General features: G+C 46.4%; 1 protein-coding gene across 7 annotated transcripts in view; it reads left to right on the plus strand.

Moving 5' to 3' along the window:
- The window catches only part of LOC139367886 (transforming acidic coiled-coil-containing protein 2-like), a 218,145-nt gene that overhangs the window by 77,939 nt on the left and 125,589 nt on the right, over positions 1–14,617 (plus strand). For 6 of the 7 annotated variants that reach the window (XM_071106248.1, XM_071106251.1, XM_071106253.1 and 3 more), the window contains exon 4: positions 4,889–5,929. In XM_071106248.1, the coding sequence (XP_070962349.1) occupies positions 4,889–5,929 (1,041 nt within the window). Of the gene's footprint in view, positions 1–1,378; positions 1,732–4,888; positions 5,930–14,617 lie in introns of those variants that run through there. The other variant, XM_071106252.1, reaches the window with a different exon arrangement.

The raw sequence follows: 14,617 nt of genomic DNA on the forward strand, positions 1-14,617 counted from the left end.
CGACGGAGAGAGAGGTCCAGACACAGGGGAGGGAGTGGGGAAAATGACTTCTCCTGTTAGGGACTATGGAGTCAGTATCCCTTTTCATAGCTTCAACCTTAGTTGTGAAGGAGTCAATATGCCTTCTCATAGTCACAATCGATTCTTTTTAGACTGGGGTAGTGGGGATGTGGAGAGAGACAGCAACACAGGGACTGTGGTAAAAGTCCCTGATGGTGGTGAAGAGAAGACAGGTGAAATCCAAAACACTGGGCCCGGAGAAGTCGATGTCCTGCCGGATTCAAACCGCTCAGAGCTCAAGTCAAAAGGTCTGTCGGAGACGGATGAGGAGAATGTTGAGGCTGAGAGTCAGAGAACTGGTGTTATAACACCGACTCGTCAAGATCGACGCAGCGAAACAGAGAACACTGCAGCCCCCGTCGGAACGGATTCACACCAAGATGAAACCACACCGCTGGAATCTCCTGCCTCATCGTCGTCGTCGTCTTCTTCACAGGGAAGAGTCAGCACCGAGGGGCATGGGGTTCACAAGGAGGAGGTCATACCACATAATCCAGACATGGGGGCCAAACCTAACCCCGCCTCAGACCACCAGACCAAAATGACTGTCCCTGTCAAACTGACCCCAGACCAGGTCACGGACACTCCTGTCGTAGTGGCTGACACTCACCCTGTTCAGGTCCAATCCTCTGTACAGGATGCAGAATACAAGGCAGTTGAACCATGTTCAGTTTATGACGCGGTAATAAACAGAAACGTTCGTGGTACTCGAGAAAGTCCTGGTCTCAATGTCGATCCTGATCCTCGTGTGGTCCAGAAGGACTCCAGCACAACAATATCAACAACAACCACACAAAGCCCCACAGTAGTACAACTGGCTGACTCAGAGAGAGAGGCCGCGGAGGAGGATATTGAGGCCTTGAACAGGAAGAAAGAGAAGAGGATGAAAGCGTTAGGAAAAAGGATGGAAGAGAGGAAACAAAAGCAGAAGAAAAAGAAGGAGGAAAAACAGAGGCTCTTAGCAGAGGGTGATGCAGTTCCACAGGATGCCACAGAACAGACTGGTCCTGCCACAGAACAGACTGGTCCTGCCACAGAACAGACTGGTCCTACCACAGAACAGACTGGTCCTGCCACAGAACAGACTGGTCCTGCCACAGAACGGACTGGTCCTGCCACAGAACAGACTGGTCCTGCCACAGAACAGACTGGTCCTGCCACAGAACGGACTGGTCCTACCACAGAACGGACTGGTCCTACCACAGAACAGACTGGTCCTGCCACAGAACAGACGGGTCCTGCCACAGAACAGACTGGTCCTGCCACAGAACAGACTGGTCCTGCCACAGAACAGACTGGTCCTACCACAGAACAGACTGGTCCTGCCACAGAACAGACTGGTCCTGCCACAGAACAGACTGGTCCTGCCACAGAACAGACGGGTCCTGCCACAGAACAGACTGGTCCTGCCACAGAACAGACTGGTCCTGCCACAGAACAGACTGGTCCTACCACAGAACAGACTGGTCCTGCCACAGAACAGACTGAAATATCAGTTACTGGTCCTGCCACGGAACAGACAGAGATGTCAGTCTGGCAGAACCAGGCAGAACCAGAACAGGCAGAACCAGAGGTAGACTGGTTGGCTGCTCTCAGATCTCATGCAGCCTCCCTCTCACAGTCCCACCAACAGAACACAGCGGAGTCCTTTGAGAAAACTACAGAACGCAGGTATTGCACTCCTCACTGTACACAGACTGTGTGTGTGTGTGTGTGTGTGTGTGTGTGTGTGTGTGTGTGTGTGTGTGTGTGTGTGCGTGTTGACTAGTGAGTGTTTGTGTTTATTGAATTGTTTTCTGTTGTTACAACACGCCGTCAGGGACATACCGTTGGTTAGAGAGAGATACCACACTGCAAGGAGATACCACGCTGTCAGGGAGATACCTTTGGTTAGAGGGAGATACCATGCTGTCAGGGAGATTTCGGGCCGTCAGTGAGATGCCTTGCTGTCATGGAGAAACCGCGTCGTCGGGGAGATACCGCGTCGTCAGGGAGATGCCATGCTGTCAGGGAGATACCGCGTCATCAGGGAGATACCGCATCGTCAGGGAGATACCATGCTGTCAGGGAGAAACCGCGTCGTCGGGGAGATACCACGTCGTCAGGGAGATGCCATGCTGTCAGGGAGAAACCGCGTCGTCAGGGAGATATAGTTCCAGCTCATTAAATTAATGTTATCACGACCCATAACTCTCTTTTAAGCCCTCTATAGAATGAATGGTTTATTCAGAAATGTGGTTTCTGGGTTGTGGGATCCGAAAGGACAAGACCAAGCCTGTTCATGTGTTATGACCAAACCAGCGATACATCACACAATCTCTGTGATGTTGTTGGCCGCCATTTTTGTTTGTTTGTTCCCGTATTTTGAAATACAAAAACATCCTTGTGTCTTTTACAGTATACTACTAGAACACAGGTGATGGTAAAACATCCTTGTGTCTTTTACAGTATACTACTAGAACACAGGTGATGGTAAAACATCCTTGTGTCTTTTACAGTATACTACTAGAACACAGGTGATGGTAAAACATCCTTGTCTTTTACAGTATACTACTAGAACACAGGTGATGGTAAAACATCCGTTCTCACATAATGTATTGCAATGATCATTCAGTTGCATTACATACTGCAGAAACCCCACCTACACTATGTGTTTGAAACTTTGATGAGAGGAGCTCTTGAGTTGCTCAGAGGTCTGAGGCACTGCATCTCAGTGCTAGAGGTGTCACTACAGACCCTGGTTCATTGGTCTGAGGCACTGCATCTCAGTGCTAGAGGTGTCACTACAGACCCTGGTTCAGAGGTCTAAGGCACTGTATCTCAGTGCTAGAGGTGTCACTACAGACACTGGTTCAGAGGTCTAAGGCACTGCATCGCAGTGCTAGAGGTGTCACTACAGACCCTGGTTCAGAGGTCTAAGGCACTGTATCTCAGTGGTAGAGGTGTCACTACAGACCCTGGTTCAGTGGTCTGAGGCACTGCATCTCAGTGCTAGAGGTGTCACTACAGACCCTGGTTCAGAGGTCTGAGGCACTGCATCTCAGTGGTAGAGGTGTCACTACAGACCCTGGTTCAGAGGTCTGAGGCACTGCATCTCAGTGCTAGAGGCGTCACTACAGACCCTGGTTCAGTGGTCTAAGGCACTGTATCTCAGTGCTAGAGGGGTCACTACAGAGCCTGGTTCAGAGGTCTAAGGCACTGTATCTCAGTGGTAGAGGCGTCACTACAGACCCTGGTTCAGTGGTCTAAGGCACTGTATCTCAGTGGTTCAGAGGTCTAAGACACTGCATCTCAGTGCTAGAGGTTTCACTACAGACCCTGGTTCAGAGATCTGAGACACTGCATCGCAGTGCTAGAGGTGTCACTACAGACCCTGGTTCAGTGGTTTAAGGCACTGCATCTCAGTGCTAGAGGCATCACTACAGACCCTGGTTCAGCGGTCTAAGACACTGCATCTCAGTGCTAGAGGCGTCACTACAGACCCTGGTTCAGTGGTCTGAGGCACTGCATCGCAGTGCTAGAGGCGTCACTACAGACCCTGGTTCAGTGGTCTGAGGCACTGCATCTAAGTGGTAGAGGCATCACTACAGACCCTGGTTCAGCGGTCTAAGGTACTGCATCTCAGTGCTAGAGGCGTCACTACAGACCCTGGTTCGATTCCATGCTAATACCATGTAGTACATCACTGAGTGACATTGGATATAGGAAAGGTCATCCTAAGTAATCATGTGTTCTTCAATCCCACAATGTATCAACATGCCTGTCTGAACTATTTCTCTCCTCTATTTCTCTCCTCGTTTTTCAAGACATCCGTGACCTTCCACAGAGGAAGAACACAGCCTATACTTCATAGCAAAGAGTGCAGAGTATCAACAAAACATAAAATTGTCACCATGTTTCTTCATCGGTGCACGTGTAGAGAATCTCGAACGTAATCTATTTCTAGCTGCCTATGACACAGAGAACAGTAATACATACATTAGTTGAGACAGAGAACAGTAATATGTACATTAGTTGCGACAGAGAACAGTAATATGTACATTAGTTGTGACAGAGAACAGTAATATGTACATTAGTTGTGACAGAGAACAGTAATATGTACATTAGTTGTGACAGAGAACAAAGTAGTGCACTAGATAGGGAATATGGACCCAGAGGACTCTGGTCTAAAGTAGTGCACTAGATAGGGAATGTGGACCCATAGGACTCTGGTCTAAAGTAGTGCACTAGATAGGGAATGTGGACCCATAGGACTCTGGTCAGAAGCGGTGCACTAGATAGGGAATGTGGACCCATTTGGGACACAAAAAATCTGAATGAGGAAGTAAACAACATAGCATGACTGTCTGGGTGTTGTCTGACTCTGGATGTGTATCCAATGGCACCCTATTCATAACGGGCCCTGGTCTAAAGTAGTGCACTAGATAGGGAATGTGGACCCATTGGACTCTGGTCAGAAGCGGTGCACTCCTCGAATAGGGATGACATTTTGGACACAAATCCTCTGTGGTAAACTTTTATAACAGAGGTCAGTGGAGAGAACTGTAGTACTATTATATTTGACGAGATGACATCGGCAGTGACATCACTCCTGTCCTTTGAGAAGAGAATGAAGCTATTCTCCCCCCCTTCCCCCTCCCCCCCTCGGTGGAACACAGCTGTTGCTTTGAAACAGAGGGAAAGGGGGAAAAACCACAACAAATACAGTAAATGCATACACACAGACGATAGCGGACAGTACATTTGTTACCTGTCACTCTGTGTATACGTCTTTGCTAACGACTTCAATGTACCTCTCTCTCATTCCCAACCCTCTAACTCTCTACAGAAGCTTCCAGCCTTTGGAGCCTCTGGTGTCTCCTGTGGCAGAGTTCCAATCCCTCTCTGAAGAGACCCCTACACCACTGGGTCTGGCAGAGACCCCTACCCCACTGGGTCAGGCAGAGACCCTTACCCCACTGGGTCAGGCAGAGACCCCTACACTACTGGGTCAGGCAGAGACCCCTACACCACTGGGTCAGGCAGAGACCACTACCCTACTGGGTCAGGCAGAGACCCCTACACTACTTGGTCAGGCAGAGACCCCTACCCCACTGGATCAGGCAGAGACCCCTACCCTACTGGATCAGGCAGAGACCCCTACCCCACTGGATCAGGCAGAGACCCCTACCCCACTGGATCAGGCAGAGACCCCTACCCCACTGGATCAGGCAGAGACCCCTACCCCACTGGATCAGGCAGAGACCCCTACCCCACTGGATCAGGCAGAGACCCCTACCCTACTGGATCAGGCAGAGACCTCTACCCCACTGGATCAGGCAGAGACCCCTACACTACTGGGTCAGGCAGAGACCCCTACACTACTGGGTCAGGCAGAGACCCCTACACTACTGGGTCAGGCAGAGACCCCTACACTACTGGGTCAGGCAGAGACCCCTACACCACTGGGTCAGGCAGAGACCCCTACCCTACTGGGTCAGGCAGAGACCCCTACACCACTGGGTCAGGCAGAGACCCCTACCCCACTGGGTCAGGCAGAGACCCCTACCCTACTGTGTCAGGCAGAGACTCCTACACTACTGGGTTCGGCAGAGACCTCTAGCCCACTGGGTCAGGCAGAGACCCCTACCTCACTGGGTCAGGCAGAGACCCTTACTCCACTGGGTCAGGCAGAGACTCCTACCCTACTGGGTCAGGCAGAGACCCCTACCCTACTGGGTCAGGCAGAGACCCCTACCCCACTGGGTCAGGCAGAGACCCCTACCCTACTGGATCAGGCAGAGGAAGCTACCCCAGTAAGACAGAAAAAGGAGCAGACAGAGGAGCAACCAGCCCATGAAAAAGAGACCCCAGGACAGACAATTAGCGGGTAAGTTCCCAGTCCTATGACTGACATTATTAAATTATTATTTATACAATGTTACCCTCTTAGATGTTAAGTCCCCTGTTTAGGGGACATTGAGCGGTTCTGGACCGGTTCTGACTGATATTTTTGTGCTCTGTGAACATTGCGGGGTTCCGTGCCTTATAATGTCAGAAAGGCCCATCTGTTTGCTCTCTGCTACCAGTCTGTCAGCAGAGATGACTTGAAGTGTCAGGTTTCACACCCCACATTTGCATAGAGAGTGATGTGTCACATTTCCTGGCCTATTAAAAAATCAAATCAAATTTTATTAGTCACATGCGCCGAATACAACAGGTGTAGATCTTACAGTGAAATGCTTACTTAAAAGCCCTTATCTGACAATGCAGTTCAAATTTCAAAAAATTAAATAAAAATACGAATAAGAGATAAAAGTAAAAAGTAATTAAAGAGCAGCAGTGAAATAACAATAGCAAGATTAAATACAGGGGGGTACCGGTACAGAGTCAATGTTCGGGGGCTCCGGTTAATTGAGGTAATATGTACATGTAGGTAGAGTTATTTGTTAAGCGGAGCAGCACAGGGAACTCCGACCAGGAAACAGGGATGAAAGAACCAAGATATTTATTGTAACACAGGGAGAGATGAAGTGCAGATCCAGGGAAGCTCGGATGAGTTGTAGGAAACCAGATGTAGAGAGCTGAGGTTGGAGTGAGATGGGTTGGGACAGGGTTAACAGGTCTGGAGGGGGGGGGGGGGATCAAAGGGAGTGATGATGAGTTGAATCCAGAACAGGGTAGCAGGGTGGTGAGACGTGGAACAGGAGACAGGAACCAGAGTCAGAGCGGTAAAACTGCAGTGAGAGGAGAAACAACGTCAGGCAAGGAAACAGGCACAGCAGGATACAGGATCTTAAATAATAACAAATAGATAGCAGTATGACTGACTGAACGGAGATTACGATCTGGCAGAGTGGAAGTGGCAGGACTGAGTATTTGTAGAGGTCTTGATTATGGAACAGGTTGCAGCTGGTGGGGAACTGCTCTGACTCCGCACACCTGTCTCCAACCACACAGAGGGAGAGGGAGAGGGAGAGGGAGAGGGAGAGGTAGAGGGAGAGGGAGAGAGAGAGAGGGAGAGGGAGAGGGACAGGGAGAGAGAGAGAGAGAGAGAGAGAGAGAACTGGGGGAATGGCTGCAGGTCAAAGATACACCGGATGTCCACTAGGGGGTGTAGCAGATGTAAACAGATGTGACATTATTACATTTCGGGGCGGCAGGTAGCCTAGTGGTTAGAGTATTGGACTCAGAACCGAAAGGTTGCTCGATCGAATCCCCGAGCTGACAAGGTAAAAATCTGTCATTCTACCCCTGACCAAGGCAGTTCCTAGGCCGTCATTGAAAATAAGAATTGTTTTTAACTGACTTCCCTAGTTAAATAAAGGTTAAATATATTGACGATGCACAGATGATAATAACAGACAGTAGCAGCGGTGTAAAAGGGGGGGGCAATGCAAATAGTCTAGGTGGCCATTTGATTAGATGTTCAGGAGTGTTATGGTATGGCTTGGGGGAAGAAGCTGTTTAGAAGCCTCTTGATCATGTTGAGTGAGAGGTTTTTGTCCTGGCACCACACGGCCAGGTCTCTGACCTCGTCCTTACAGGCTGTCTCATCGTTGTGGCATCAACAAACTTAATGATGGTGTTGGAGTCGTACCTGGTTGTGCAGTCATGAGTGAACAGGGAGTACAGGAGGGGACTGAGCACACACCCCTGAGGGGCCCCTGTGTTGAGGATCAGCTCGGCGGATGTGTTGTTATCTACCCTTACCACCTGGGGAAGTCCAGGATCCAGTTGCAGAGGGAGATGTTTAGTCCCAGGGTCCTTAGCTTATTGATGCACTTTGAGGGCACTATGGTGTTGAACGCTGATCTGTAGTCAATGAATAGCATTCTCACAAAGGTGTTCCTTTCATCCGGGTGGGAAAGGGCTGAGTAAAGGTAGTCCCTCTGGTTGTACATTTAATGTGCTGATAGAAATTTGGTAAGACGGATTTAAGTTTCCCTACATTGAAGTCCCCGACTACTAGGAGCACCGCCTCTGGATGAGCGTTTTCTTGTTTGCTTATGGCGGAATACACCTCATTCAGTGCGGTCTTAGTGCCAGCATCAGTCTGTGGCAGTATGTCGACAGCTACGAAGAATACAGATGAAAACTCTCTAGGTAAATAGTGTGGTCTATAGCTTATCATGAGATACTCTACCTCAGGTGAGAAAAACCTCGAGACTTCCTTAGATATCGTGCGCCAGCTGTTATTTTCAGAAATACAGAGTCCGCCGTCCCTTGTCTTTCCAGACGCCGCAGTTCTATCCTGCCGGTACAGCGTATGATAATGTCGTCGTTCAGCCACGACTCCGTGAAGCTTAAGCATAAGATATTACAGTTTTGAATGTCCCGTTGGTGGTTTAATCTCCCGCGTCATCGATTTTATATTCCAAATATTGCACGTTTGCTAGCAGAATGGAAGGAAGTGGAGGTTTGTTCGATCGCCTACTAATCCTCAGAAGGCAGCCCGCCCTCTGGCCCATTTTTTCTCCGCCTTCTCTTCACGCAAATGACGGGGATCTGGGCCTGTTCCGGGAGTATATCATTCACGTCGGGCTCGTCTGACTGGTGTAAGGAAAACAAGTATTCTGTCAGATCGTGGTGAGTAATCGCAGTTCTGATGTCCAGAAGTTATTTTCGAGACGGTAGCAGCAGCATTACGTACAAAATAAGCTAAAAAATAAGTTACGAACAACGCAAAGAAAAAATAAAATTGGTTGGGAAAACATAAAACGTCAGTCTTGTTCTCCGGCGCCATCTTATCTAGGGCTATATAAATACATTTGATTTGATTTGATATGTCACTCCTTTTGGTTCCTTCCCTATATATGTCACTCCCTTTGGTTCCTGCCCTATATATGTCACTCCCTTTGGTTCCTTCTCTATATATGTCACTCCCTTTAGTTCCTACCCTATATATGTCACTCCCTTTGGTTCCTTCTCTATATATGTCACTCCCTTTAGTTCCTACCCTATATATGTCACTTCCTTTGGTTCCTTCCCCAGGTGTCATCGTTTCTGTTTCATGTCGTTGTTCGTGTGTCGTGTTTTGTTTGTTTGTTTATTTATTAAATGATTCGCTCCCTGAACTTGCTTCTCGACTCTCAGCGCACATCGTTACAACACCTCAGAAATGAATGACAATTTATTTTGCCAGAAATGTGAACTCCAGACCTTTCTAGAACTATGCACCATTACTAGTTACTGTTTAAGGCCATCTCGTGAAAAATAATTACGCTTGGGTATGTCTATTTAGGCAGAAATCTACATTTTGCCAAAACGTTCGACAGATTTTTAATAGTCAACAACTCAGACTGTAGTAAGGTACAGAGGTGGGACCAAGTCATGTGACTCGGGTCCAAGTCATGTGACTCGAGTCCAAGTCATGTGACTCGAGTCCAAGTCATGTGACTCGAGTCCACACCTCTGGTAAGGTGTAATAGTGGCAGATGTAAACTCACGGTGATCCATGGTTACCGTTCAACGTTATCCCTTCAGATAATTAACAAGTATTGTCATTTATGGTAATAAGGCTTCTTATTGTGAAGTGTTGGATGTTACATGTTAGTATTCACTCTGTTAATTAGTCTGTCACAGTGTAGTAGTCTACACTGCATTCTGGGCCTGGTGCTAAATCTCTGTCTGTCTTCCAGATGGTTGAAGAACAAAATCCTGTATAAAACAAAAAGAGCCTCACTGTAATCCTGTATTAGCAGAGATTTTCTAGGGATTGTGTCCTACTATCTGTTTATGTACTGTAACCATAACAACGTGAAAATAAACAGCATGGCTCGCTGGATGAATTATAATTCACCAGATGACTTGTTGAGCGCTGAGCGCCATTTATCCTCGTGGAAAGAATCAATTCTTCAGGCATGATAACGTGACATTAGGATGTTTTTGAGGTACATAATGCAAAAAATACCAACAATCAAGTGTCTGGTCTTCTTTGATGCTCTTATGGATGGAACTCTGTGTTGAACTCTTATTGGAACGCAGATTCCTTCACTCTCTCAACCTGTATCTGTTGTTTATGTTATTGTAATAGTGTAATAGTGAAGTCCGGTGTCTACTTGTTACTATATGAAAGAGCCTGCATGTTCAGTCCAGGACTAGGCTTGATTGCGTCCCTGAGGTAGCGTAGTCTCACTTCCAGACACTTTGTTGTGATCTGGAGGACAGCTAACTCTTGTCTCACTATGAAGGTACTTGGTAGGTAGAGGCTTGTGACGGGCAGACCTGGGTTTAGATACTATTTTAAATCATTCAAATAATTTTAGTGTTTGCTTTAGCCTGCCTGGAGTTTCTGATATGTAGCTATTATAGTGGTCCCTTTACACCAGGCAAGTGCAATCGAGAACAGATTTGTATTGGAAATTATTTCAAATAGTATTTAAACCAAAGCATGCAAGGTTTATGATAGCAGGAGTGTGTTTTGGCTTTGGCTTGACCAGTGTTCCACAGTCTAGATTTTTACTGGTTGATTGCAGTGAGCCCAGCCTGCTATAGTGGTACGGTGCAGTGAACCCTGCATGTAACGGTGCAGTGAACCCAGCATGCTACAGTGTTACGGTGCAGTGAACCCAGCATGTTACGGTGCAGTGAACCCAGCATGCTACAGTGTTACGGTGCAGTGAACCCAGCATGTTACGGTGCAGTGAACCCAGCATGCTACAGTGTTACGGTGCAGTGAACCCAGCATGTTACGGTGCAGTGAACCCAGCATGCTACAGTGTTACGGTGCAGTGAACCCAGCATGTTACGGTGCAGTGAACCCAGCATGCTACAGTGTTACGGTGCAGTGAACCCAGCATGCTACGGTGCAGTGAACCCAGCATGTTACGGTGCAGTGAACCCAGCATGCTATAGTGTTATGGTGCAGTGAACCCAGCATGTTACGGTGTTACGGTGCAGTGAACCCAGCATGTTACAGTGCAGTGAACTCAGCGTGCTACGGTGTTACGGTGCAGTGAACCCAGCATGCTACGGTGTTACGGTGCAGTGAACCCAGCATGCTACGGTGTTACGGTGCAGTGAACCCAGCATGCTACGGTGTTACGGTGCAGTGAACCCAGCATGCTACGGTGTAACGGTGCAGTGAACCCAGCGTGCTAAGGCCATATGGAGATGTTTACATTAGTGATTTGAACAGCTAACATTGACATTAGCCTGCGGAAAACCTTTCAAGTCTTTCCTTCTAATAGTTCTTGAATCTGTCACCTCCATCTCTGTAATTCTGTCTGTGTATTTTTCTCTCTCTTCTGTTACTCTCTCCATGGATCTAAATAATTTTATATTCCGCTTCTCTCTGTCTGTCTCTCTCTCTCTCTTTCTCTCTCTCTCTTCACCCTTTCTATGTGTCTGGTGTAAGTCATCTATTTATCTCTCTCTCTCTCTCTCTCTCAAGTATACTCAATTCAAGTCAATTCAATGGTCTTTATTAGCATAGGAAACATATGTTAACATTGCCAAAGCAAGTGAAATAGATAATAAAAAAATAAAAAAAAACTGTAAACATTACACACAAACAAAAGTTTCAAAAGAATAGAGACATTTCAAATGCGATCTCTCTCTCTCTCTCTCTCTCTCTCTCTCTCTCTCTCTCTCTCTCTCTCTCTCTCTCTGTCTCTCTCTCTCTGTCTCTCTCTCTTCACTCTCTCTCTCTCTCTCTCTCTCTCTCTCTCTCTCTCTCTCTCTCTCTCTCTCTCTCTCTCTCTCTCTCTCTCTCTCTCTCTCTCTCTCCCTCTCTCTCTCTCTCTCTCACACTCTTTCTCTTCACTCTCTCTCTGTCTCTGGTGTAAATCCTTGGAGCCATCCCACATGCCAGGGCAGACACTTGCTGCCTGTCAGTCACAACAGTTGTCCTATCACTCCAGCCGTAGAGGGTCGGGGGGGGGGGGAGAGGAGGATACAATACAAACGCCTACTAGCAGATTCCATTTTGTATAAATAACTACTGACAGTTGTGTGTGTCTAGTGGGCTTGTCACATGCTTGAGTGTGTGTTCTTGGGCAGTGGTGGAAAAAGTACCCAATTGTCATACCTCAGTAAAAGTAAAGATACCTTAATAGAAAATGACTCAAAATTATTTAAAAGTGAAAGTCACCTAGTAAAATTCTACTTGAGTAAAAGTCTAAAAATATTTGGTTTTAAATATACTTAAGTATCAAAAGTGAAAGTAAAAGTATAAATCATATAAAATTCCTTATACTTAGCAAACCAGACGGCACAATTGTCTTTCTTCCGCCAGATCAGTAGGGATGACCAGGGATGTTCTCTCGATAAGTGTGTGAATTGGACCATTTCCCTTTTCTGTCCTGCTAAGCATTCAAAATGTAACAAGTACTTTTAGGTGTCAGGGAAAATGTATGGAGTAAAAAGTACATTATTTTCTTTAGGAATGTAGTGAAGTAAAAGTAAAAGTTGTCAAAAATGTAAATAGTAAAGTAAAGTACAGATACTGTCCAAAAAACGACTTTAGTAGTACTTTCAAGTATGTTTACTGAAGTACTTTTACATCACTGTTCTTGGGTGTACTTAGTGTGTGTGTGCGTACATACTATATGAGTGTGTTGGTGTGTATGTAGTGTGTATACATAGCGCTTGGACGTAATGTGTGTGTGTGTGTGTGTGTGTGTTTCATTCTGTCCCTGGAGGCTGTCCTTGCTGTCAACCCCCGACTCTAGTGACTCGTGGAGCTGGAACTCTGTGTCTGTGTTTGTGGCGTGGCGGTGTCGGTATTTGAGGCTGCGCTCAGCTCAGTGTGTGTGTGTGTCTGAGTGTCGGCACAGGCAGTCTGAAGTCATTGGCTCACAGGCCAGAGCAGGCAGGCTGGAACAAACAGGGTTCAAAAGAAACACTTGTGTGTGTGTGTGTGTGTGTGTGTGAGCAGCGTATCTGGGCTATCTACAGCAAAACGTAAAGAGGAGAAAAGAGCTCTTGCGTCTTCAGTTTAGTTCTGTGAGGAAGGAAATGAGTGGAACGATAACCTCTAGTCTCTGAAGGGATTCTACATGACTCCTCTGTGTCGGGTGAGTTGACTTGACTGTTGTTCTTTCTGTCTGTGTTTGGTCACTCCTGCTGTTACAAGTTATTTTCTCTCTGCTGTTCGTTTTGTCTGTCTCCTATCGTGTGACGGATGAGTTACTTACTTACTCCTAATTACATTCTGCCGGCTCTGTCCTAACCCAAAAGCTGGGAAGGAGAGAGAGAGAGAGAGAGAGAGAGAAGGAGGGAGAGAAGGAGAAAGAGGGAGAGGGAGAGAGACGGAGAGAGACGGAGAGAGACAGAGACAGAGACAGAGACAGAGACAGAGAGAGAGAGAGAGAGAGAGAGAGAGAGAGAGAGAGAGAGAGAGAGAGAGAGAGAGAGAGAGAGAGAGAGACAGAGAGAGACAGAGACATAGACAGAGAGAGAGAGAGACAGAGACAGAGAGAGAAACAGAGAGAGAGAGAGAGAGAGAGAGAGAGAGAGAGAGAGAGAGAGTAAATTACAGGGAAGAAAAGACGGGTGAGGGCATGTTTATATTTTTTCTCTCTCAATTCAAATGGCTTTATTGGCATGGGAAGCATATGCTTACATATGTTTATATATCCAGTGTTGTGACAATGTGCAAATAGTGAAAGTACAAAAGGGAAAATAAATGAACATAAATATGGGTTGTATTTACAATGGTGTGTGTTCTTCACTGGTTGCCCTTTTCTCGTGGCAACAGGTCACAAATCTTGCTGCTGTGATATTGGCACACTGTGGTATTTCAGACAGTAGATATGGGAGTTTATTTTCAAATTCTTTATGGATCTGTGTAATCTGAGGGAAATATGTGGTCATACATTTGCAGCAGGTTAGGAAGTGCAGCTCACAGAACACGGGTATAAGTGCCCATGGGATCATGGGTAAGATGGGCGACACCTGAAGGGGTTGGAGACAAGCACAAGGACAAAAACAGATCAGGGCGTGACACTCTGTTAAGGGCCAAATAGCATTCTAGTTTGTTTTTTTGTTGTTAAATCTTTCCAATGTGTCATGTTATTTACTCTTTTTTTTCATAATTTGGTTGGGTCTAATTGTGTTGCTGTCCTGGGTCTCTCTCTCTCTCTCTCTCTCTCTCTCTTGCTCAATTCAATTCAATTCAATTCAAGGGCTTTATTGGCATGGGAAACATGTGTTAACATTGCCAAAGCAAGTGAGGTAGACAACATACAAAGTGAATATATAAAGTGAAAAACAACAAAAATTAACAGTAGACATTACACATACAGAGGTTTCAAAACAGTAAAGACATTACAAATGTCATATTATATATATATATATACAGTGTTTTAACAATATACAAATGGTTAAAGGACACAAGATAAAATAAATAAGCATAAATATGGGTTGTATTTACAGTGGTGTGTGTTCTTCACTGGTTGCCCTTTTCTCGTGGCAACAGGTCACAAATCTTGCTGCTGTGATGGCACACTGTGGAATTTCACCCAGTAGATATGGGAGTTTTTCAAATTTGGATTTGTTTTCGAATTCTTTGTGGATCTGTGTAATCTGAGGGAAATATGTCTCTCTAATATGGTCATACATTGGGCAGGAGGTT

This window comes from Oncorhynchus clarkii, chromosome 16 (assembly GCF_045791955.1).
Source record: "Oncorhynchus clarkii lewisi isolate Uvic-CL-2024 chromosome 16, UVic_Ocla_1.0, whole genome shotgun sequence".
Classification (NCBI taxonomy): domain Eukaryota; kingdom Metazoa; phylum Chordata; class Actinopteri; order Salmoniformes; family Salmonidae; genus Oncorhynchus; species Oncorhynchus clarkii.